The 25926-nt window shown below is 40.1% G+C and overlaps 2 protein-coding genes across 2 annotated transcripts in view; both read left to right on the top strand.

Annotated features, from left to right (window-relative positions):
* LOC115645567 (macrophage mannose receptor 1-like) overlaps window positions 1-11191 on the top strand; it is a 53494-nt gene extending 42303 nt beyond the window's left edge. Inside the window, exons 26-30 of the mRNA XM_030550433.1 lie at window positions 1124-1276; window positions 4170-4286; window positions 8289-8456; window positions 9415-9456; window positions 10165-11191. Coding sequence (XP_030406293.1) covers window positions 1124-1276; window positions 4170-4286; window positions 8289-8456; window positions 9415-9456; window positions 10165-10412 — 728 coding nt within the window. The 3' untranslated portion in view covers window positions 10413-11191. The remainder of the gene's footprint in view (window positions 1-1123; window positions 1277-4169; window positions 4287-8288; window positions 8457-9414; window positions 9457-10164) is intronic.
* A 7163-nt stretch (window positions 11192-18354) lies between these two features.
* The window catches only part of LOC115644816 (macrophage mannose receptor 1-like), a 16531-nt gene continuing 8959 nt past the window's right edge, over window positions 18355-25926 (top strand). The window contains exons 1-2 of the mRNA XM_030549282.1: window positions 18355-18415; window positions 19774-20175. Of these exons, the coding sequence (XP_030405142.1) occupies window positions 18355-18415; window positions 19774-20175 (463 nt within the window). The remainder of the gene's footprint in view (window positions 18416-19773; window positions 20176-25926) is intronic.

The following is a 25926-nucleotide window of genomic DNA, read 5'->3' as shown; positions in this document are numbered from 1 at the left end:
TGGTTAAAGGCAACATTTTTTTTTCTGTATAGTAAAGTTTCAAAGCTGTATTAAGTTCAGTTTTAAACTTTTGAAAGAACAACCATAACATTTTGTTCAGAGTTACGAACATTTCAGAGTTACGAACATCCTCCATTCCTGAGGCATTCATAACTCTGAGGTTCTATTGTGTATGTATAAATAATGAATGTGACTGTTGACATGTACTCTGCTCTAATATTGGTTTCTTTAAAGGAAATAGTCATTGATACAGTTTCTTGGTGCCTGACAGATGCTAACTAGTGAATTCTAAACATTTTTCAAAGTTTATTCCACAAACTAATTGGTGCATTATGCCACGTTGTTTTCAGTCTGTAAGCTGTGGACCCGCTGTTGAATCCCTTGCGTATCCAAATACTCTGACTTGAATGAGAGTTTTGGATGCTCAAGAATTTCAGAATTAGGCCTTTTCTACTCATCTACAAATCTGTCAGTACAACAGGAAGTATCAATGGAGATTCATTGGAAAGTCTAATATCAGCTGCCCCGGCTTCTCGGTTCCCCTCGGAAGCAGGGTCTAGCCACCTGCAGCTCCCAGCTGGGAGAGGGTTCCGTTCTCATCTTGGCTCCCAGCCAGGAGCAGGGTTCAGCCACCCAGCTCTCCAGAGGAGTTGGGGGGCAGCTGGGTTCTATCTGCCTGGCTTTCTTGTCAATTTCATGGATCCAACAGCTGATGTAAGGGATGCAGGGTCTACACAGATGCTGTGTCACCCTAACTACACCGACATAAGCCCTACACCTCTTGTGGAGTTGGAGTTATTATGCTGGTATAGTAGAACACTTACAACAGTGGGACAAGGCTGTAGTGTAGACACTGACGTAGTTAGACCAACATGAGCTGCCTTGTGTCGATCTAACTGTGTTGTGTAGACCAGGCCTCAACTAAAGTCAGTGCAGTTACCCCAATGTAAAACCTCCACAGCAGAGTAGAGAATCTGGCCCAGATCATGAACCGTGACTATCTGAGGTTCTTTTTCATGGTATCACAGTCAAATTAATAGTGGCTACTTATGGTAGAGTATATATGTGTTTTCAGTAACATATCAAGCGCTTATTGATTTCATACAGCATGGCTTCTTCTCAGTTTTAGCCCCTACTGAACTTCCACAACTCCCTGGAAAATGTCCTACATCTGACATACGCAGATCTTGGATTCCCTTCCATGGTCACTGTTACTACATTGAGTCTTCAGAGATGGAAAGCTGGCCCCAGTCTTCCATGGAATGTGTTCGTTTAGGTGAGTGTCATCTTTAATCAGGACCTAACAGTTTCCTGCAGGCTTGCCACTTATTTTGGGCACGAGTCCTACTATCTGTCCACCAGCAGTTTGATTTTATCTTCAAAGTGTAAAACTGGGGCACTGTAGGGAAGTGGGCGGGTAGGAAAGAGGTTGGTGGGGAAAGTGGAATTAAAGGAAGTGCTTTCTTCCCTTTCAAAATGAAAAACTGGGAAACTTTACAGTAAAGATGAGAGTAAAAGAAAACAATATTTATCTCTCAAGCCCCCCCCCATCCTCTTACTATCTGCCTTTTAGCTTTCCTCGGTTGATGAGCAGAGTCACCTAGTTAATTGGTTAATCATTCAGTCCTTAACCAATTATGTCCTTAATTTGCTTCATGTGGGGTTGCTTACCAAATACCCAGAGTGGTGAGTCAGCCTAAGGTTCATCTCACTCCATCACAAGGTCACTGGTCTGAACCTGGCAAAGGTTGAGAGTGAATGAAATTAGTTGCTATGTGATTACTGTTTGATGATGAGACACTTGGGGTTTGAGGAGGGACACATCTGGGCTGACACTGTCCTGGTCCCTAGAAATAAAACCCACTACCCTGTACCTATATAAGGAGGAACCAGGATCAACAAGGATTAAGAGGTTTGTTTACTTAAAAAGTGGCATTTGGAATCCTGCCAATTAACCTAGCAGTAGGAATTTAATCAGCTGACTTTCCAAAGGAAGGAAGCTGGGAGTTCAAGATGCAGGTCTGCAAGGACTCTTGTCCAGGTACCTGGGAAAAAGCAGATGTATTTTGGACCCTCTTGGTTTCCTTTTACTTGTTTCAATTTAATGACTGTAAAAGGAGTTCCTGGTCTGTGCCAAAATGAGAGAGGTTCTTGATATTTTGTTCTTTTAAAGTCCTAATGAACTGAGCACTTCAAGGAGAGGAGATTTGGTTGTTAGTCACAACTCAGAATTTTATGTGGCCTATGTGAAATGAGTTGGTGGTCTCAGTTTAATACTTCTTAGATGCTGGTACCCTAGTGTGGGAAATCCACCACAAAAGGAAAAGAACCTAATGCTGGTCTCTTATAATAATTGGGCCTAATTGTGAGTTCAGCTGTAAGAAGTGAGTAAAGGTTTATAAAATGTCACAACAACCTATGACAATCAATGTTAATAGTAAAAGGTACAAAAGGGAGATGGACTAAATTAGTCCAAACAAAAAGGTTTACTGATACAATTCTAGAACTGTGCTGAGATGGTGCCTGGTAAATAAGAGATATTTGGGATTGAAAAACAATTAACCAAAATTGGCATGTTGGTTATTAGACCTAATTGGTGGATAAAATAATAAGAGGATGGGCTATTCCTCCCAGTGTTCCCTTTTGTGGTCCTTACAAAGAAACTTTTTGTGGGGAAAAGCTGGCTACCAAGATGCTGGCTCACTGAAAGATGAGAGAAGGGGAAAGAGCAAACTTTACCATCATGACTGCCACCCCCACCATCTCCTGGGATCCTTGGAGCTATTGGGCCTTCACTGTACTTTTGACATCCTGAGAGAGACCTGCCTCAGACATAGGGACCCAGATGACACTGGGTCACTGCTAACAGCTTTAGTGAAATCTCAGCCATGACCTGGGATGTGAGATTGTGTCTCCACCACGTGTCCTTTTCCTTCCCCACCTTGTTTTTTTTTTCTAGCTCTCTCCATTTTCCTTCGGCTTAATAAGGATCTGGCTTAGCCAGCAAAGACTGCATATTTTGCAACATTGCTATAAGGGCAGCTAAATGCAGTGCTCTGAGCAGCCCAATAGTGGTACAAGTTTGCCAGGTCTCAGAGGGGCTGATAAGACCATGTGCTACGCCTGTGTTTTTCCAGAAGTAAAGTTGCAAGTGAGAGTTAACAGATACATAAACAGTATTTTCTATTTTAGCTGTTCTTTTCTTCACCCTTTTGTTTTGTCTTCTAGGAAACAGAATTAGACTTTAACAAGAGCTACAATAGCCCTGTCCATTTCAACTAATTTTTTTCTCCCCACCCCAAAAATGAGTTATTACCATTTTTAATACTATCTAAGAGACTGTCAGATGATGAGGCAGGCAGTTCTTCTTAAAAACTCTCTCCACCTAAAGGGAAGGCGAACATGGGATACTGTTAAAATGGAAGACTTGCTTAATACTTTACATTTCACATGCTTTAACCTTTCTCCTTCTTGCTTTCTGTATCTTTAATAAAAGGTTAAAAATATTTTAATGATGTGTTTGCCAAGGTACCAAGGTGTCTGAGGACTCTGTGTACTAAATCTTGTTTAACTCTGTTTAATGTTGGACAGTGACAGGATAATGGTAATACCTTTGATTCTTGGGCCCTACTTATTCCATCTACATTAATACAACAGGATGTCAGTATTGAGGAAACTAGGACTATGGTGGTAATAAGATCATCCCCTTAATTGACATATGATGATATTTCTTATTTCCCAAAACAGCTTCTCTCTCCTTCCTTGTTTTGTTTTGTTTTTATCCCCAGCGCAAGAGGGAATATATATATTTTTAAAAGCTTCATTTTTCTAATTGCATCGTCTCCAGCACGTTAAGCACAGGGAAAGATTGGGGTTAACTGAAAAAATGGAGCATGTAAATACAAAACTAATATAAGATATGTATTGCCTGGCAATAACCAGTATAGCAGCTCAAAGAAAAGGATGTTTTCCTCTAAAGAGCAAAATGCAAGGGCTGTTATTGATCTGTTTCTGGAACTCTCAGTGGCAAAAATTAATTACAGTCTATGGCTATTTTAAATGTATCAGGAGGGTTAAGAAAATATCATCATGATTCTTTCAAGGGGCAGATCATTTTCTATGGTGAAACATGCTTAAATGATGCTTATTTATTAATTTATGTTTTGCAGGAGCCTCTTTGGTTTCCATAGAAAATATGGCAGAAATGAATTTTCTCTTGCACCACTTGGATGCATTTGCAAGTGACTCAAGACAGTTTTGGATTGGAATGTACAAGAATGTGGATGGTAATTATTTAACTTTCAATAGTTATTTACAAATAAGTACTCAAACAGAAGATGGAAATCTGATGTCAAATGTTTAATATTTTTCAATTATAGTACATAAAAAGGAGAAATTATTCAGAAAGGTGACTGCACATTTTATATCCCTGTCTCTCTCTCTTGTAAATAGAAAAAAATATACACATACAGTATTTATTTCATTTCACACTTTCCTTTCATTCCCTTAACATTTAACCAAACTTAACAGCACCTCAGTTAATGAAGAAATCTCAGTGTTAAGTATTTATTCAGCAAGAGGAAGTTGCGAAAAGTCTGCTAAAGTCTTTTAAAGAAATGTATTTCTGTATTTATAGGTTAGGATTGTAATGCTGTTTTGTGCCTGTGAAGCCACAGCCTGTCAGAGGGGATAGGGGGAGGTTTTCTGTAGCAGCAACTATTCCTGCTGGTATTTTGTTTGAGCTAGTTGCAATACCTCCAGAAGCCTTGGAGAGCATGTATAACAGCAGCCTTTGGTATACCATTAATACCACTGCAGTGTGAAGTGAGCATTCTGCTCCTTGCTGGCTGGTTGATCCTGGGTGGTGCAGAAAATAGACAGGAACACGCCACCTTACCAATTTATGCCTTTTGGGCCCACTGGATTCTTTCAGCACAGTTTCTGGTACTAGACTTTCCTAGTCCTAGGCACTGGAACTACAGCTCCCATGAGGCACTGCAGCAACATTTCTGAATCGAACTGTTCAGTTTTCAGTCACAAGTTTTGGCAAAAAGATTAGTTTTCAGTGAAATTATTTTGGTTTTTAATTTGCTGAAAATTTCCATGAAAGAAAACAATTTGATTTTCATTTTCCATCTAACTCCAAGTCTAGGTACTGCGATCCCTTCATCCTTGAGACACAGGAAGAAGCAGCTATTCCTGCTAGCTGCGCCTGAGTAAGGGAAGAGCAGAGAACAATAGGTGTATTTCTTAAGTCATCCTGAAACAATCAGGCAGAATTAATTAACTGAGCCAGACCTTGCAAGGGAGCTGATTTCTAGTCTTGGCTCTGATGCAGAGCCAAAACCACAGGGGCTGCTCAGATCCCTGCACCTGCATGACCACAGAGAATACATTGTGGCGCTCCACCCATGGTGCGGGCTCCTACTGCAAATTCTGGTGCAAGTTCCAAGTCCTGGTCTTAGTCTTCAAGGCTCAGTGGGCCTGGCCATTCCATTCATAGTTCACTGAGACAGCTGTGCTCCTCTAGGACAGGGGTCAGCAACCTGTGGCACTTGTGCCACAGACAGCACAAGAGACGATTTTGAGCGGCACTCACAATGCCCAGGGTTCTGCTGCCATCCCGGGGTCTTGGATGCCAGCCCCCGGCTAGCCGTGGTCCTGTCCACCAGCCCTGCTCAGCCCTCTGCTGGCCCCAGCTCCCAGCCACTGGTTCCGTGGGCTCTGCTGCCATGCTGAGGTCCTGGCCATCAGCCTGGCGCTCTGCAGCCACCTCCAGCAGTGGCCACTGGCCTCAGCCTCAGGCAGTGAGGGGTGCAGTCAGGGGCAACAGGGGGCGCAGCTCAGCACCCCCCACCTTAAAAATTGTTCCAGCACCACTGTACTGGGATATTTTTAAGCCCTGATTTGCTGCTTACATCATGTGGAACAGCGCACTGCATTTGACGTTGTGCGTTCCGTCTGTTGCAATTTTTTTTCCACTGTAAGTTGAGGGGGACATTTGACAAAATATCAGCTCCTAAGAAAGCAAAGTTAGATGTTCATTCATTTCAGTCGTCTTGGACAACACATTTGGATTTATTCAAAAGAAAGACCATGTTGTTTGTGCTTTCTGTTGTGAAAGTGTTTTTTGTCGCACATCAAGTGTTCGATGACATTTTGAAATGAAGCATGAGAAAACCTTTCTTGACGAAGCAGACAAGAGTGAATCAATCAAAAAGGCAGTAACAGGGTATGAAAAGCAAAGCAGTGTTTTTAAATGCTTGAGTGTAAGTAAAAATCAAGCCACAGAAGGAAGTTACAAGATTGCACAATGCATTGCAAAAAACGGAAAGCCATTTACAGATGGTGGATGTATAAAAAGTTTTTCTCAGCAGTTCGGAGGTTTTGTTCCAATGATTTGCCAAATAAAGATGCGTATCTGAATAAAAGAACTGCCTGTCTCTGCCAGAACAGTTGAGAGACGCATCAGCAAAATGGCAGAAAACATTAACAAGACACAGCAGTGTTTAGTGTCACAGTTGATGAGAGTGTAGATATAAACGGAGTTCCACGTTTGGCAGTTTTTGCAAGATATTGTACTTCTGATTAAATCAAGAGGAACTTTTGTTGCCTAAAACCCATGCGTGGCACAACAAAGAGGGAAGATATAGCGGAAACTTTTGTAAACCATTTTCAAGAACGAGCAGTTGACATCAGAAAGATGTTTTGTGTGACAACAGAGGGTGCACCTGCTATGGTCGGAAAACAGAAGGAATTTGTAAAGTTACTTGAAGATCAAATTGGCTTCCCGACAGTCAAATATCACTGTACCATCCATCGAGAAAATCTGTGTGCTAAAATTTCTAATTCAGAGCTTAATAATGTGATTAATACAGTGGTGCAGATTGTTGCTCTATCTGCTTTGACTCTCAGACAGTTTCAAGCACTGCTGGAAGAGATGGACAGTGCTTATAATGACATTCCACTTCAAAGCAACATTCGGTGGCTAAGTCGTGGCAAGGTTTGGGTGCACTTTGTAAACTGTTTATGCAATCAAGGCTTTCTTGTTGGAAAAAGGACAAAACTACTCCAAACTGGATAATGACAAATGGCTGTGTAAGCTCATTTTTCTAACTGACATCACTGCTCACCTAAACGAACTCAACCTCTGTCTCCAGGGTGCAGGGCAAACGGTCCTGGATCTTTATGAAACCTGGAAAGCATTTGGTGTAAAACTAGTAGTTTTTTCTCAGGATATTCAAACTTCGACTTTCCACTACTTCCAACACATAAAAGAGCTATTGACACATTGCACTGTCAGTGTCGAAAAGATTGGAATATACATGCAAGAACTGGAATCAGAATTTTCTGACAGATTTCAAGATTTCCAGCAATTTGGCCCAATGCTTTCTTTTCTAATTAAACCTGAAAAGTTCAATGAAAGCGACTTGGATTTGTCTGTATTTCAGTGGATGGATGTTAAAGATTTTGAAATGCAGCTCATTCAGTTCAGAAACAGAATTGTGGGCATCAAAGTCTGGAGATCTGCGGAGTGCATTTAAAGCTACCGAGAGAGATCAGGGCCTCTGTTCCGACCTGTTGGACGTCCCTGCCAGTGAAATTTAACTGTTTGAAGAAAATTGCGTTTGCAATGCTTTCAGCATTTGGCTCCACATACCTGTGCAAACAGGTATTTTCACACATGAAATCTGTCCTCTGTCTCTCTCGGAGCTGGTTAACAACTGATCACTCAGAAGTCTGCATGCAGCTTAAAGTATCCAAATACGTGCCAGACATGGGAAAATTCAGCAAGGACAAGGATCACACTAAACTGATGAGATCTGCATTTTAATTTAATTTTAAATGAAGCTTCTTAAACATTTTAAAAACCGTATTTACTTTACATACAACAATAGTTTAGTTATACAATATAGACTTAGAGAGACCCTTCTAAAAATGTTAAAATGTATTACTGGCGTGCAAAACCTTAAATTATGGTGAATAAATGAAGACTCGGCACACCACTTCTGAAAGGTTGCTGACCCCTGCTCTAGGACAATGCAGCTAACAATGTCCAAGTGAAAACTTACAGACATAAGGCATTCTCAGTTGTGTCTGCCTGGAAGGAGAGAGAAAACTGAGTCCTATAGAATGTTAATGTATTGATTTAATAAATTAATGAATTCAATGCTCAGATTACAACAGTGACAGGTGCCGTAGAAATCATATTATATCATTTCAATCTCTAGAAATGGGTGATCCTTAACCTGTCATTTGTTATTCTGTATTTTTCATTTTAACTTTAGGAGAATGGACATGGGCAGACAACAGTGCAGTAGAGTTTGTAAACTGGAAAGAAAGAGAGCCTACGGATGGTTATCATGAATATTGTGTTGACATGGATGCCTCAGATGGGGGCTGGAGAAGCTATTACTGCTCTGCTGACAAAAGATTTATTTGTAAAATACCAAAGAGTAAGTGATATGTTCAGTACAGTGTGTTATTAACAATGACTAATATTTATGCTACAAAATCCTTTGCATTGCGTATTCTGTATGGGTCTGTCTTTGTGGTAGATATTCTGATCCTACTCCCATTGAAATCAGGGGTGAAACTCCCATTTAAGCGCAATTGCTAATAGAGAAGGGGCCCGGGACTCCTGAGTTCCACTCCAATCACCCTTATTCTTAGTGCCTTGGAAGAGCAGGCACTAACCAAACCAGGCTCTGTTGGTAGGGAGGTGAAGAGAGCACAACCAGAAGGGTTTAGGGAGGAAGAGGAGCCAAAACAGAGGAGTTGCAGATGGGATGTGAGGGGAAGAACTTGAGAAGAAGTTAACTGAGGGTGAGAGGACCCAGAATGACAGAGCTATTGCTGAGAGGGAGGAAGGAGATACTGCCGAGAAGCAGCGGTGGAAGGATGTATGTAACTGTGAGGTAAATAGAGGGGAGGATGTGCCTAGGACCCCATGGAAGGAAGACGGGAATAGTGACCTAATTTGTTTTTCTGTTGCCCCCTTGGTCTTGGCATCCTAGACTTAAAAACACAAATATGGATTTTCAGTTTTCCCCATACTGTAGTGTGGAAAACCTTCAGCTTCTCAAAATGTCATGAAGGCTTGACATTCTGAAGGTGTGAAATCATCTCAAATCAATTGGTAACATTTTTTTCATGCAAAACAAAGAAAAATATCTTTTTTTTTTTCCTGGATCTAACTTTTAACTGGAATTTGTTGCTTGATTTGGGTAGATGATTCATTTAGATTAAATTAAAGTTGTTATCAGATATTTTGCATCTCCATTATTTTATTTTAATTTTAAAATGCAGCGTGTCTAACATAGTAACTCTTCATACAGGATTTATTTACTCTGTGACTGCACAATTTGGTGTAAAACTTAAAGATTATGAATATCTTTTTTTTTTATTTGAAAGTTACTGAAGTTGAACCATCTGAGACGCTATCAGACAATAAAGGTAGGACTGCTTTCTTATAAGTAAATCAAAGAGAGACCCAAATCAGGTTAAAAATATATGAACATAAGAACAGCCATACTGGGTCAGGCCAGGTCCAGTATCCAAGCCCAATATCCCGTCTTCTGACAGTGGCCAGTGCCAGGTGCCCTAGAGGGAATGAACAGAACAGGTAATCCATTGCCTGTCACTCATTCTCAGCTTCTGGCAAACAGGTTAAGGACGCAATCCCTGCCCATCTTGACTAATAGCCATTGATGGACCTGTCCTCCATGAATTTATCTAGTTCTTTTTCAAATATTTATTTTACTTTCTGACAAGATTGCTGTTTGATACCCAGCTCTGTGGATGTTTATTTGAAATGTATTATTGTGATTATTATATCTCCAACCTGACTAAAAAGCAGAACTCTCCCCTCAAACTCAATTTCATTTTGAATTAAGTATTTAACTGTGTTTTGACTGGACCTCTGTATGATATATTTTGTGACTAGCATTATAGAAGTTATCTGTAAACTGTAATGATGTACAGCCATAAAACTCTGCCTTCAAAAATGTTATTGGGCCTGGTTTTCTGCTGATTTTCCACAATTTACATTGACTTGGAGTTATGGGTGCTCAGAACTATTGGAAATCAGACCCACTGTCAGATCCTAATATATATCGTCATAATCTTTAGGATTCTGAATAATTGATTCACATTCATTTGCAGTATTGAAGAAAGATGAAGCTGTTCCTGCACACCACTTAAATGGAATGGCCGTTATTCTGGTCCTTCTCATTCTAGTAGGAGCTGGCCTTGCAGCCTATATTTTCTTCAAGAAAAAAAGACACAACCAGTTACCAATAGATGTCGCCTTTGACAACACTCTGTATTGCAATAGAGATGCTGTTCCTGCAGCTAGTGACTCAAAGTATCTTGTGGCCAACATTGAGCAGAATGAACAAGCTATGCTTTAATTCACAAAATAAAAATGATTTTGATAAAAATGAATTTATCTGGACTACATGAACCCTTATGACAAAGCTGTTTTATCCTGTTAAAATTGTAGTGCATTTTGCAGAGACTGTATTTGTGTGTTAAATACATTCTTTCCATAGTCATGCGAGGTTCTGAATCTACTTGTAGAAGAATAGTTCTGTGGGAGCTATTTAATAAAAGAACCAAATATGACCTCAAGCCACGTGAAAAACATCCAAAACTATTCTCCTGTCCCTACATGGTACCTGCAATCCCTATCAACCATAAAAAGAGCCAGCCCATCATGCTGATTATGAGAATAATCATTACAGACTCTTCAAAGCACTCAGAAAAGCAACTGTCTAATTCTATTGGAATCGTGCAAATCTCACTCCAGAGTTCCAGCACTCCATGCTGGTGCCATTGTATTTCACTTCAGCATATTAAAAAAAGCCTTTTTTTGTTGTATAACTTCAGTTCAGATGACTTCAGAACATCTACTCAACATGTTCTCTTGTAGGGCTTAATCCACTGAAGTCAATGGGATTCTTTTAACTGACTTCCCAGAGCATTAGATCAGGCCATAGGCGCTGACTCTGTGGGTACTTCAGCCCTGGAGCACCCATGGGGAAAAACTGGTGGATGCTCTGCACCCACTGGCAGCTCCCCGCCATGCCCCCATGCCCCATCTCACCTCTGGCTCCACTCCGCCTCCTCCTCTGAGCGCACCGTGTCCCACTTCTCCTCTCTCCCAGCACTTGCTGTTGGTAAACAATTGTTTCATGTGGCAAGCACTGGGAGGGATGGGGGAGGAGCAGGAACATGGCACGCTCAGGGGAGGGGGCAGGGAAGAGGCGGGGCCAAGGTGGGGATTTGGGGCAGGGGTTCAATGGGGACAAGGAGGGGGTGGAGTTGGTGTGGGGACTTTGGAGAAGAGGTTGGAATGGGGGTGGAGTTGGGGCAGGGCTGGATGTGGGGGGGGTGCTCAAGCACCCCTCGGCAACAGGAATAGTTGGCGCCTAAGGATCAGGCCCGTTCTTGCTGTTCTTTTAGTTCTGCATTTTATTTTTTGTAATATGTAAACAACAAAATGCTTCATAGGTCTTAGCTTCAAGCAATGTCATATAATCTAATGTTTATTCCTTTTGTGAAATTTCAATCATGTTTGAATTAAAATGTATCCCTCTGGAGATGAATGGCTGAAAGCAGAGTGTACATTGCTTTCCTTTTTGCTGCAGTTTTGTAAAATAAGCATTAAAAGATAGTTTGTAAAGGTTTTGCATTTTTATTATGCCTGGTAAATGGGAACATTTTTATGTAGTTTGCAGTTTTTAAAAACGATATAGATATTTATCAGTTTGGCCAGCAGCCATGTTGCACCTTATGTTGTGTTTTTTAAAACATTTGTTTAGTTCTGTACGTTTACATAACACTGTACAGAACATAAGTTGGACATGTTCAGCGTATAGGCCTTGATCATGCAAACACTTGCTCACCTGCTTAACTCTACATATGTCCCAAGATTGAAGATGCTGCTGACTGGAAGCTAAGCAAAGTCAAACGGGAAGTAAGGTGCATATTTTAAAGAGTGAGTACATGAGTGTGAATGGGACAAATTGAAGTTTCATGAATGCAGTAACACTTACTAAGAACATATTCTGTGATGAAGATTTTCAGAATAAAGGTAAGCCTGGCAGAAAAAAAAATGATTCACATTATGATATCAGATATACATGTGTAATTGGGAAAAGCAGAATAAGTTGACGGGTAGAAAGGGCAGATGGGATGGTTCCATGCTGGGCAATCACCAGGGTGAAATTCTGGCTCAGCAGAAAAGCCGCAGGAATCTCTTTCTGTAGGTGCTGCATGATAGAGATTGTGTAGCCAGGAAAAAAAGGCTATGATTTATGTAACTGTGGGCTTGATCTGAAACCACTGTGAACACTCACTGGTTTTATAAATATGGAACATCAGCTGAGTTAACCACATTCTATATATGAAGTGGCATAAACTGCATTCACAGGCAGGATCGGCTCTAGGCATTTCGCCGCCCGAAGCACGGCAGGCAGGCTGCCTTCGGCGGCTTGCCTGCAGAGGGTCCACTGGTCCCGTGGCTTCGGCGGACCTCCCGCAGCCTGCGGGAAGTCCACCGAAGCTGTGGGACCAGTGGATCCTCCACAGGCAAGCTGCCAAAGGTTGCCTGCCTGCTGCCCTCGCAGCAATGACAGAGTGCCCCCCGCGGCTTGCAGCCCCAAGCACGCGCTTGGCGTGCTGGGGTCTGGAGCCGCCCCTGTCCACAGGAGTGTATCTTTATCCTTGGTAGAGAAGGAAACACAATGAGGCTACCCCCAGGGATGCTGGTGGCACAGACCAGTGTTTCTCAATCTTTTTGATACCAGGGGACTGGCTTGCAGCCTTCCTAACCTGTGTCAAGGAGATCTCAGGGCCTGGTCCCAGCCCACAGACAGGTCATTGAGAAAAACTGGCATAGACCACATGCCAAGGTGGCCATTACTAGAGGGCAGTGTGATGTGTTGGCTGCAAAGAATGAAATATCAAATGTTCCTCAACCTTTCCAGTGCCCGACCTGGAATTCCACGCTGAGGATTTGATGAGGCCCATTAGCTCACTGCAGGTACTCTAGACTTGCTTAAGAAGTCCATAATATTTGCACTAAATTAGTGCCTTCTATGTGCAAACTTTTATAGACATTAACTAGGCTTCCCAACGCCCCTTTGAAGCAAGTATCATTACAAGTGGCTAAAATATAGCCTGTAGTTTGCAGAATGTCACATATAAGGGACAGAGCTAGGAACTGAGAAAATGAGCCCTAGCTTTGCTGTGTCCTAATATGTTGCTTTGTGGTCGTGGAGATGTACAAAGCTTTCCTACTTGCTGGGGATTCCAATAGAATCTGGCCCAAGATCACACATTCATTTTGCAACTGTCAGTCAAACACATCTTTCTATATTCAGTTTGTTTCTACATTTTTATTTAATTCTCTGTTTTTCATCCTCCAGATCTTAACAGAGTCCAGAGAAAGAAACGGGGAGTTTAAATCCTGTCAGTTCATAGCCTTCCTCTTTTAAGTCTCACCTTGTGCAGGAGCTGCCACTTACTTCTATGAATCACACAGAGAACCACCTGATATTTTTATTTTTATTAGGGCTGTAAAGCAATTCAAAAAACAATTCTGATTAATTGCGCTGTTAATCATTGAATGCCATTTATTTAAATACTTTTGGAGGTTTTCTACATTTTCAAATATATTGATTTCAGTTACAACACAGAATACAGTGTTCAGTGCTCACTTTATATTTATTTTTGAATACAAGTATTTGCACTGGAAAAAACAAAAGAAATAGTATATTTAAATTCACCTAATACAAGTACTGTAGTGCAATATCTTTATCATGAAAGTTGAACTAACAAATGTCGGGAAAAAAAATTGCATTCAAAAATAAAACAGTGAGCACCCTACACTTTGTATTCTGTGTTGTAATAGAAATCAGTACATATGAAAATGTAGAAGAACACTGAATAATATTTAATAAACTTCAATTGGTAGTCTGTTATGTAACAGCACAATTAATCACAATTCATTTGTTAAATCACGATTAATTTTTTATCACAATTAATTTTTTGAGTTAATTCTGTGAGTCAACTGTGATTAATCGACAGCCCTAATTTTTATCCATGTTACCTTACCTCCCCAGATCATCAGAATTAATATTACCAGCTACTTTCTCAAAAAAAAATTATCTAATCTTTTCTGAATAAGTTAGTCTTCCATTCCCCTTTGTACAATTTTATCTGCCACTCCCCAGTTACCTTCTGTCATTACAAATAATTGCTCAGAACAGCGAGTCCACAGCTTTTTTTTCCCTAAAGGCAGGTTACCATTTTTAATTCTGTGATAGATTGCATAGGCATGAGTACCAGCAAACTGAGAATTTACTGCCAGCCTAGCAATACTGCAGGAGCAATGTGCGGGGAGTATGAAGCAGTGAAAAACAGAGGAAAGACAGGAGAGTCTCTAATGAAGTAACTCCCTGGTAATTTGAGAGAGTACAAGCATGTGAGACAGCAAAGCTCCTGTCTGTCCATCTACGTATAAGGCTATATACTTCATGTCCACTTGTACTGAGCACCTAGTCCTTAAAGGCTGTGGTATAACCCGAGCAGGTTCTTTTCCCTAGAAAATGTAAAATCCTTTTGTTGTGTTTATTACAACCTGAGAATTCCCACACTTCAAAACAAAGATCTGATGGAAAAGCTCTTATGGTGAAGGAGGTTTTGTGTGTGTGTATGTGCACGTGTGTGTGTTGCTGTTGTTTCAGAAGCTACTTGTGGTGTTAGAATTTGGGGTAGTGATGGGGTATTCCGTGGGGTATCAGTTGATCAGATCATAAATTATTTTAATCTGATGTATGAACATATTCAAGATACCCATGATCCTCACAATTTCAAAAAGGTACAGCCATCTCAACTTCCAAAGGCTTTTTCCTCATCAAGGGCTAAGGGCCTCAGTCCAACGCCCATTGAAATCAATGGAAATACTCCCTCTGACTTCATTAGATATTGGATTGGTCCCTAAAAGCATTCCAGAGAGAGTCTGTTGGATGTTACATTCATAATCCTCCCACCATTAGCTCTGCATGGCTCTCTGGAATAAAGTCTGTCTTGTCCAAGTATACCACATACAATAGGGGAAGTAGTGTAGCCAAGTGGATAGTGCACTAAACTAGAACTCAGACGGCCAAGGTTCTATTCCTGGCTCTGATGCTGGCCTCTTAAGTGACCTTAAGCAAGTCTCTGTGCCTTGGTTTCTCCATCTGTAAAATAGTGAGTTTCACCTATGAAAATTGTTACAAAAGAGCTATGTATTATTAATAGTAGGTACCTATTCTTATTGAGATTAATCATAAGGTCATGTAAGTCAACAGAAGGACTTGTCTAAACAGTAAGTTAGTGTACAGCAAGCTGCGGTGCAAATCTACAATGCACTAGTGTGTCATGCATTAACTACCCATATGGACCTCGCTATCCTGCATGCATTAAAAGTTTCCTAATGCACATTGACCTACTCCCAGAGTAGATCAAAACACACTATATTACTTTTAATGCATGACAGCAGGATCCACATGGACAGTTAGCGAGCGACATACTGATGCACTGTAGATTTATACCCCTGCTAGCTGCCCACAGCCTCCCCATATGGCCAAGCCCTCATTTTGCATGAATAAGGATTTATGTTAAAAATTAGTAATAACCTCAAGATTTGGGCGTCAAAACACATTTTTAAAAAATCTTACAACCTATGTCTAAGTGAGAGTGACTAATGCGGGGGGTTCATCGAATGAGATCTTTGTCTTGTTTTGTGAATTACTGATCTACGTTACTGACTCCTCTGAGTCTCAGAAGAAGTCTTCATATAAAATAAAACTGTAAGCATCAGTTAAGGATGAGAAGAATAATTTCAAGTCTGTCTAGCAAAATATCTGCCAGAATTCCAGCTGGAGTTTCTGGTGTTGTTTTGTTAATTTTTAACTATGTCCAATAAATTCTTGCATAATAAGCTTTGCACTGTTGGGTCTAGGGAAACTCTGAAATGTGAGAGCTTCTTGCAGAGGATTTGCCAAAAACCCCTTAAAATCAGAAAAAAAAACATTTTCTTTTAACATTTCCAAAACAACTGTGTTTACATTTTTGAGCTGAAAGGGCTTCTCATTTAGAAGTTTCCTTTAATTTCATCAAAAAGCAAAACAAAACATTTCATTTCCATTCAAACAAAAAAATTTATTCCAATCTAAAATTAATATTTTGATTGAGAATTTTGAAAAACATGGTTTTCCATTGGTGCAAAATAAATTTTTCTTTCAATTTTTGTAGAATTGCCAAAATAAAAAAATAAATCTGTTATTCACACAGCTCTGATTCTTTCTTATTTTTAAAAGCAACAAAGAGTCCTGTGGCACCTTATAGACTAACAGATGTATTGGAGCATGAGCTTTCAAGGGTGAATACCCACTTTGAAGTGAGTATTCACCCACAAAAGCTCATGCTCCAATACATCTGTTAGTCTATAAGGTGCCACAGGACTCTGCTGCTTTTACAGATCCAGACTAACACGGCTACCCCTCTGATACTTCACTTATTTTTGTTTATGGTCTTATTCTATCAACATATTTGGTCCTCAGTTGAAAAGTTCAGATTATATTCTTTTTCCTTGTCTAATGTTTATTGTTGCTCTGAGTTTCCACAGAGTTTTATATTATTCATCAATTTATTCAGTTCCTCTTTTTAATGTTCTGGAGCTTCTTAAGGATCTTTCCTTCCTTTTAAGATTTAAGTTGAGCTGTTAGCTTATGTCTGCTTTTTGCATTTAGGTCTCTCTGTTTCATAATTAAAGCAGAGACTTCTGAGTTTTTTTGCTGGCATAGGTTCACTTTAGAGTCTAATCTCTGAGCACTTTCCAAACAAATGCCTGCTATTTGTGATGGGTGTTTCAGTTCATACACCTTTATTTTGTGGTACAGCATTTCTCACTGTAAACACAAAGTGACTTACTTTTACAAAAGTTTTCTGCTGGTTTAGCAGGCTATCAACATTGGCACGTGGAGTTAAGGCAGCTCATAAATGCTATAACCGTACAATACATGGAGTGGCAGTGTATAGTTGCTGTAAAATGCCTCCTGAGGCTACAGGCTCATGTAAAAGATTTTCACCACCACTTTTCCCATTGTAAATACGTTGACTGTAGCAGGAGTGCCTACACTGCTGCAACTCACTTCTTCCCAGAGCCTACAAATAGACTGAGGCTGCTCTAATGGAGGATCTTGCAGAGCTCTGCACCTAGGCTAGAGGGGGTGAGGTCCTTATTTCTGCTCCAGCCCTTGGATGCCAGGTAAAAGGGCTGACGTAATGTAAAGAGGCCTAGATGCCCCAGTTCTATAAGGGAAGGATTCACCTGGTGCAGACACTTCAAAAATAGCTGATCTGTGAGGACCCCGTCCCCTGCAAGCTCTGGTGTAGGGGGCATGTCAGGGGATTACCTGGGGGCGCAATTCATGTCTGAGGTGCAAGGCCACAGCATGCAGCGCTATGGAGATTCTGGGCGGAGCTGCGGTTCATGGTGCAGCCCTCAACTCTGCTGTAATTTAGATGTGCCCCTCACAGCTTTTAAAGTTACACCAGCAGCCCCGGAGCAGCCTGGGACTGGGATTATAAAAAAAGGTTAAAGCCACTTTAGGGGCCCCGCTATCCCTGGACTGTGCATTTTGTGCTGCGCCTCCTAGAGGCACAATCCACAATCTCACCCAAGGAATGTTACCTTTGCTGCACCTCTTCCTCTGCTGCTTCATGCAAAAGAACAAAGTAGCTGGAAATTAGGCCCAATATTCATGACGAGCCATTCACAAACAATCCAGTGCCCATGTGTGTTTGGAAAAAGGATTCATGGAACAATTTTGACTGATGAACAAATTGTAAAAAAAAAAAAAAAAAAAAGGTGATTTGTTCATGCATACTTTATTACTAGGGAAAAATGGCTCAGTCTAATAATTGTTTGCAAATATCATTTCAATCAGCTGTATTGCTCCCTTACTATGGCAAACCAACACCTGACTTATTTGTCACACAAACATGTCCCCAGAAAATCTTCACTGAACTGACACCACTTTGCTTATCGCTTGCATTTCTGTGGAAGAAGACTTTAGCCTCAGTAGAAAGCGATTCACTTAAAAAATCAAAGTTTGCTCTGTGAATTCCTGGTGTTTCAAAATGCCACATGTGACAGGATATTTTCTTATTTAGAAACTTCCCCTGATCCATCTGCCTTCAGAACTAAGAAGGCCCTACTATGCAGCTCATTTCATAAGAAACTTTTAGTTTATGATGGGAACTACTGACACAGCAGAAGAAAGCAATTAAATATTTGCAATGACTCTCTCACTACTCCTGGTTTTTCTCTCTCTTAGCCAGGAAACTGTTCAGCAGCTGGGTAAGTCCAGGTCCTAGGTCTGTTGTAAATAAGGCTACGGAAGTGCTTCTCTTCTCATGCTTTTCCTGGGTCACTTTAACCCCCTCTGATGCTGTCTGCTTATTCTTTATATTTTATTTCTGAAATTATTAATTTGAATGGCTTATAGAAATGGGATAGGGATGCAGCTCTGTGTAGCTGAGATGTGAAAAACAACATCTTGTTTGCTTAACCTTAAATGTCTCACAAATGTTTCCTATAGCGAGAGAGACAAGTTCTGACTGAAGTCACCTCTCATTTACACAAGTGTAATTCCGTTAGCTTCAGTAGAGTTACTTCTGATTGGAACTAGGATGCATAAGAGGAGAATCAAAGACTCAAAATTGGATTTACAATAAAGGAAATGTGTTTGGAACATTATACAATGTTGCCGTGCCTGGAGCAGAGGACATTGTCCCCTCAGGTTATGAACAGAGCTCTATGTCCATACAACACCAGCTGGTTCTACTCTGTGGAGCAGGGTAGTGACATAATTTGACACAATGAGTTTTGACTGTATAACGAACGCAGGGTTCAGCCTGAAAGATTTGACTAGAAATTGATGCTTCTGAAAAATGAAAGTGGAAAGGTTCAGTATGGAGAATTAGAAATACTCTGTAGGAACTTTTCCAAAAAAATAACTGAAATAGGCAATTGGTTCATTTTCAGATTATTAAAAAAGTAAAATCAGACCAGGATAACACAGTAAATGACAGAGAGGAGGTTAGATATTATATAAATAAATGATTGCCAGTAATGCAACAAATTGCACAGCGTTATTAATATTTATTATTATGTTTACAATAATGACACCAATGAATGGACAATCTGTGCAATGAAATTTGGCCTTAGGATTTGTCAAACTTTAAAATCCTAATCTCTAAAATAGAGTTGTTGATTTTTATGATATATCATATTTAATATATATAAATCACCAATGGTGTGTTTTAGGCTGTACAAATGTATAAGACATTACCACAGACGTTAGTCTAGTTAATAAACATACAAAGCAATTTTAACACACTATACCCAGTGATATCATCTGCTTGAAGTTATTTTGAATTCTCACAGAGTTCATCTTTGAAAGGCTTCTTGGAAAAACGTCTTATGTATTTGATCTGTGCGCGTATGTGAATGATTGCTTCTCTGTGCGTGCATGAGTCACACATGGTTTCTCCTCAGTTATCAGTACTTTAGAAGAAATTACTTTTTTCTGCTTAGGTTTAACAGAACCTTTAGTTAAGTGGTAAAAATCATGCTTCTTTCACTAGGAAAAAATCTACTCTTCTGCTTACAAACCCCTCTTGCCAAAAAATGTGTTTTCTCATGTTGTTTTACAGATCGTAGAATATTTTTAATATATAATGAAGACCACAAGTGCTGTGTACAAGCTCACAGTTCTAGCTCAGTCAGAACTGCCATTTGCAACCAAGACAATGAGTCACAAAAATTCAGGTGGGTCTCTGATCACCAGCTTCTGAGTGTGGCATTGAAGCTATGTTTGGGAGTGCAGTCAAAGAAAGACCAGGTTGCAATCACTCTGAATCCTTGCAACAAGACAAATGAACTTCAACAGTGGGGATGTAGAAATGAAGCCCTGTTTTCACTTGAAGGAGAAGATTTATTTTTTCATTCTGGCAACCGAGACGAAGAAAATATCATACTATCCAAGGGAGCAGGTGTAAAGAGCAAATGGAAGATCTATGGAACCACAGATGATTTGTGTTCCTGGGGCTATGAAGGTAAAGGTCTGAAAATTAATCCTTTTATTATTTTGCTAATTTCTTTGTGTATTTATTCTACATTTCTACATTTGACCCCACAATCCTTGACTCAGTTTTAAATATGAAGTTTTGAATATGGGTGTATTACAGAACTGGGCCTTGAGTGAACTGACCTTCCAACTTGGTGGCTAACTTGAGAGAGGTAATTTTATCAACTAAGTGTTAATAATGGCACAAGGACAACTATGTGATTACACTGTAGATGCAACACATAGGGAATGATGACTGCTACAACATGTAGATGAAATTAGACACTGATCCAGCAAAACACTTAAGCATATGGTTTGCTGCACTGGTATCTTAGTGACTGTACCTGCCTTCTTTGACAAAGAAATGTGAAATTACACTGTAAGTATTGTGTATATCATCATCATCATCATATTGTTAGTTTATTCAGCTACTCTGCATGAAAAATTACTTTCTGCTCACTGGCTTATGTTCACTGCTCTCATCAAGTTTGGTGGCCTCAAAGGAATTTTCCTCCCAGATTTCTCTCACTGATTATGAATCTGGATGGAGAGAATACACTGAAAGATTTATATTTTAAACCAGTTCATCTATGGAACAGAAATGCATCTTAAAAACAGATTTTAAAATATGAAATTAATGAAAAAAGCAAGTTCTCTCATTTACCTCACAAGTCAGTGCATCTGGAAGTTTGGTTTTCAGCTGCTGTAGTTAGTGATAGTTGTTACTATATACATTCACCAGGAGCATAATTCAGATGATTTCCTCTCTAAAGTCCTGATTCAGAAAAGCACTTGAGCAAATGTTTACATACATCCCTATTCCAGAAAGTTCTTGAGCAGGTGTTTAACTCCCATTAATTCAGTGGGACTTACGCACTTGATTAAAAAGTCAGGTATGTGCTTAAGTGCTTTGTTGGCTAGGGATGCTTTTGTGAATCAGCCTCCCTACAGCTCCCTCACTTCCTAGTTTTCTTTTGATAATAATGGGCAGCAAGTGCTGAGAGACCTTGCCTCATGTTACTATAAAGTTATTTATTTGGGGTCCAATCTTGCAGTCTCCTCTCAGTCACAACACCTACTCGCTGTAAGGGGGAGTTTTCTTTCTCTGTGTTAGTTTTAGCATTGCACTCTTCACCATAGTATCTGAACAGAGTTGAGAGCATAGAAATTACCACACTGGATCACACCTAAAGTCCATATAGTCCAGTACTGTGTCCCTGACAGTGAGTAGCAACAAATGCTTAAGAGGAAGGCATAAGAACCCTGCAACAGGCAGGTGCATGGTGATCTGCTCCATACACTAGGTCTTATCCTGATCTCTAATAGTTAGAGACTGGCTAAAACCATGAAGCATGACATGTAATATCTCTTCCAAAATGCTTGTATTTATTTATAATTTCTAGATATTCTTGCAACCTCTGTAAACATCCAATTCCTTTTTGAATCTTGCTAAGTCCTTGGTCTCAGTGGCTTCCTGTGGCAGTAAGTTCTACAGTCTTTCTACCCATTATGTAAAGAAGTATTTCCTTTTATCAGTGAATTTCCCACCTTTTAATTTAATTGAATGTCTCCTTGTTCTCATGTATGAGACAGGGCGAACAGATGTTCCTGATTTACTTTCTTTATATCAGTCTTTATTTTATGTACTTTTTCATCTCCTTTCTATAGTAAACAACCCCAATCATTTCAATCTCTCTTCATAAGATAATTTTTCCAGGCACTTGATCATTCTTATTACCACTCTCTGTACTCTGTCTAATTTTGCAATATCCTTTTTGACAGGGGATGACTAATACTGCAAACTGTATTCCAGATGAGGCTGCACCATTGGTTTATATAAAGTTATTACATTCTTCATAGAATATCAGGGTTGGAAGAGACCTCAGGAGGTCATCCCCCCCCCCGCTCAAAGTCCAACGCCCTGCTCGAAGCAGGATCAATCCCCAATTCTTTTTATTCTCCATTTCATTCCTATGCAGCCTAGCATCTTGTTTGCTTTTTTGACTGCAGCTGCACAGTGAGCCAAGGTTGTCACTGAGTTGTCTACAGAAATGCACAGGTCCCTTTCCTGTTTTGATACAGTTAATTTAGAATCCTGTGAGGCGTACAAGTCAAATTTTTGCCTCCAATATGGATAACTTTGTGCATTTATGTACATTGCATTTCATTTGCCTTCACGGTGCTGTCACAGGGTAACTGACTTTCTGAGAGGGTCAGGCACCTAGCCTACCTGAGAACGAGACAACTCAGATCTACCTGTAGTTAATTGCCTAGATGGCTGGGTTGCAGTTAAATAGCTAAGGAATACAGGGCCTAATAAAAGGTTAAGTGGGCCCAGTCAGGAAGGTCAGCAGAACAGAAGAAGCTTTCCCGAGGTAAGGAGCTTCTTGGGGAGCTGGTTAGAGAGCCCACCAGAAAAGATGGACTAAGGAAAGGTGCTCCTGTAGGGAGCAGGTTCTGAGATGGAAGAGCTGTGAATGCCAAGTGCCTTGGGAGGCCCAGTTTCAGCAAAAGGACCTTACCAGACATTGGCAGGAGATCCAGGTCACTGGGAAACTACTCCAGAGAAGAGCTTCAGTGGTTTGACCTCTGCAGAGGCCCTGTGTCCCAAGAAGGAACTATTCCTCAGGTGATGTCAGGAGGCCTGACTCCAGAAGAGGATCACAAATCAAGATCTTGGATGAAGGAGAAAGATGGATTTGAATGATGCAGACAGACAAAGATTAACTCTCACTCCCCAGCTAGGGGTCTAGGGATGAAGACTTCCCTGAATGTTCTTTTGGCCTTTGACTAAATAAATGACACCCTCCACCCTGGAAGGGACACTATTAACGCCATAAAGCCTCATTGAACTTACTGATAGCCCACAAGAGGAAACTGAGTCAGGCACACACCCCTGCAGTTCCACACTGGCGAGCCAGGGAGTATGCAGGTTGATGCCAGTTTTGACGCAAGTTAGCTCCAGAGATGAGGGCATGCTACAACAGCTGCTCAGTCACCTAGCTTTCTTAGGTGTTTCTAAAGCTTCTCAGAGTTCTTTCTGGTCCTGACTAACCTAAATAACTTTGTGCCCTCTGCAAATTTTGCTACATTGCTACACCGTTTACAAATCATTAACAAATATAGTAGGCAGTACAGGACCTAGTATGCATCCTTGAGACACTGGCCTGTTAACATTTTGTCATAATAAAAATTGTCTATTTAATCTTACTTTTTGCTTTCTACCTCCTAGCCAGTGTTTGGTCCATGACTATATTTTGCCCAATAACCCATGATTAGTTAGCTTCTATAGTTGCCTCTTGTCAAAGGATGTTTGGAAATCTATATAAGGTATGTCAACCAGTCCTCTTTTATCCACTAGTTTATTGACATGGTCAAAGAATTCTAAGAGATTAATTAACATGATTTTTCTTTGCAGAAACCATGCTGGTTAGACATTATGAGATCATGATCTTCCAGGTGTTTCATTGTTCTGTTTTTAATTATAATTTTAACCAATTGGCCAAGTGCACATATAAGACTTACAGGTCTATAATTGAGAAAGTTTAACATTCATAATAAACTTTTTTGTTATGGAAAAATGCTTTTCAGTGCTTTAATTATATTTGTTTGGGATACACCAATCTTTTCTACTTCTGTATAAGGTTATTTTTCATTTTAGTTTTACTTTTTCCATTGAGCTGTATACTTTCCCTGTATTTGCTTAGTGTTCATGGCTATTCAATAACTGATGATTAGCTGGAAAATTGAATATCCATTACTTAGGCTTAGAGGGTATGTAAACAAACTAGTCATTTTCACTGACTTCACTTTTTTCCTTAAGTCAGTATTTGTAACTATTTATATTTCATTCAAATTTAAATGTATTTCTCCAGATTTATATAGATATATAGGCTGTCAAGCAATTAAAAATTAATTATAATTAATCGTGCTGCTAAACAATAGAATACTATTTATATAAATATTTTTGTATGTTTTCCACGTTTTCAAATATATTGATTTCAATTACACCACAGAATACAAAGTATGCAGTGCTCACTTTATATTTATTATAAATATTTGCACTGTAAAAATAAAATAGTATTTTTCAATTCACTTAATACAAATATTGTAGTGCAATCTCTTTATCATGAAAGTTGATCTTACACAGGTAAAATTATGTACAAAAATAAGTGCATTCAAAAATAAAATGTAAAACTTTAGAGCTTACAAGTTCACTCAGTCCTACTTCTTGTTCAGCCAATCTCTCAGACAAAGAAGTTTGTTTACGTTTATAGGAGATAATGCTGCCCTCTTCTTATTAACAGTGTCATCTGAAAGTGAGAACAGGCATTCACATGACACTGTTGTAGCTGGTGTAGCAAGATATTTACATGCCAGATGTGCTAAAGATTCATATGTCCATTCATGCTTCAACCACCATTCCATTGCGTCCATTCTGATGATGGATTCTGTTTGATAACAGTCCAAAAAAAGTGCAGACCAATGCATGTTCATTTTCATCATCTGAATCAGATGCCACCAGCAGAAGGTTGATTTTTATGTATTTATTTATTTATTATTTGGTGGTTCAGGTTCTGTAGTTTCCACATTAGAGTGTTGCTCTTTTAAGACTTCTAAAGCATGCTCCACACCCCCGCCTCTCAGATTTTGGAAGGCACTTCAGATTCTTAAACTTTGGATCGAGTGCTGTAGCTATCTTTAGAAATCTCACATTGGTATCTTCTTTGCATTTTGTCACATCTGCAGTGAAAATCTTCTTAAAACAACCAGCATGCTGAGTCATCATCAGAGACTGCTATAACATGAAATATATGGTAGAATGTGGGTAAAACACAGAGCAAGAGAGGTACAATGCTCCTCAAAGGAGCTCAGTCACAAATTTAATTAACACATTTTTTTTTAATGAGCATCATCAGCATCGAAGCCTGTCTTCTGGAATGGTGGCCTGGAAGGGGCAAGAAGGGTCACATGCCCCCCAGACACTTGGGGGCACATTCAGCAGGGAACCTCAGTGTTGAAAGGAGCAGAATGTGGAGTTGCCACTGCCAGGCGACCCCACACCGGCAGTTCTGCCAGTGTGGCTGTACTGACACCAGCCCTTTCATGTAGCTGCGTCTTCTGTCTGTGGTCTGTACAGCCCCACCAGAGGACTGGACTCAGGCTGGGGCTAAGGGTGGTACTGGTACAGGCATGCTGGAGGAGCTGCCAGCGTGCGGCCCCATGTTCTGCTTCTTTTGATGCTGTGGTTCCTGGTGCAGTAGGACGACACAGGTAATGTGGGATGGGAAGGAGACAGGGAGAGCATGGGGCTCCCAGGCTGGAGGAAGAAAGGAGTCATTTTGCGGCCATGGGGAGGTCATGTACCCCCGTTCCCCCTTTAGCTGGTACCACTCTCTGGGTCCCTCCCATGAGTTGCACAGTTGTAAATAAGAAGCGGGCAGCATTATCTCCCATAAATGTAAATAAACTTGTTTCTCTTAGCGATTGGCTGAACAAGAAGTAGGACTGAGTGGACTTGTAGGCTCTAAAAGTTTTACATTGTTTTATTTTTCCGAGTGCAGTTATGTATCAAAAAAAATCTAAAGCTGTAAATTGCACTTTCACGATAGAGATTGACTATGGTACTTGTATGAGGTGAATTGAAAAATACTTTCTTTTGTTTATCATTTTTATAGTACAACTATTTGTAATAAAAATAATATAAAGTGAGCACTGTACACTGTATTCTGTGTTATAA

This window comes from Gopherus evgoodei, chromosome 2 (assembly GCF_007399415.2).
Source record: "Gopherus evgoodei ecotype Sinaloan lineage chromosome 2, rGopEvg1_v1.p, whole genome shotgun sequence".
Taxonomy (NCBI): domain Eukaryota; kingdom Metazoa; phylum Chordata; order Testudines; family Testudinidae; genus Gopherus; species Gopherus evgoodei.
This window is presented reverse-complemented; position numbering and strand designations above follow the sequence as displayed.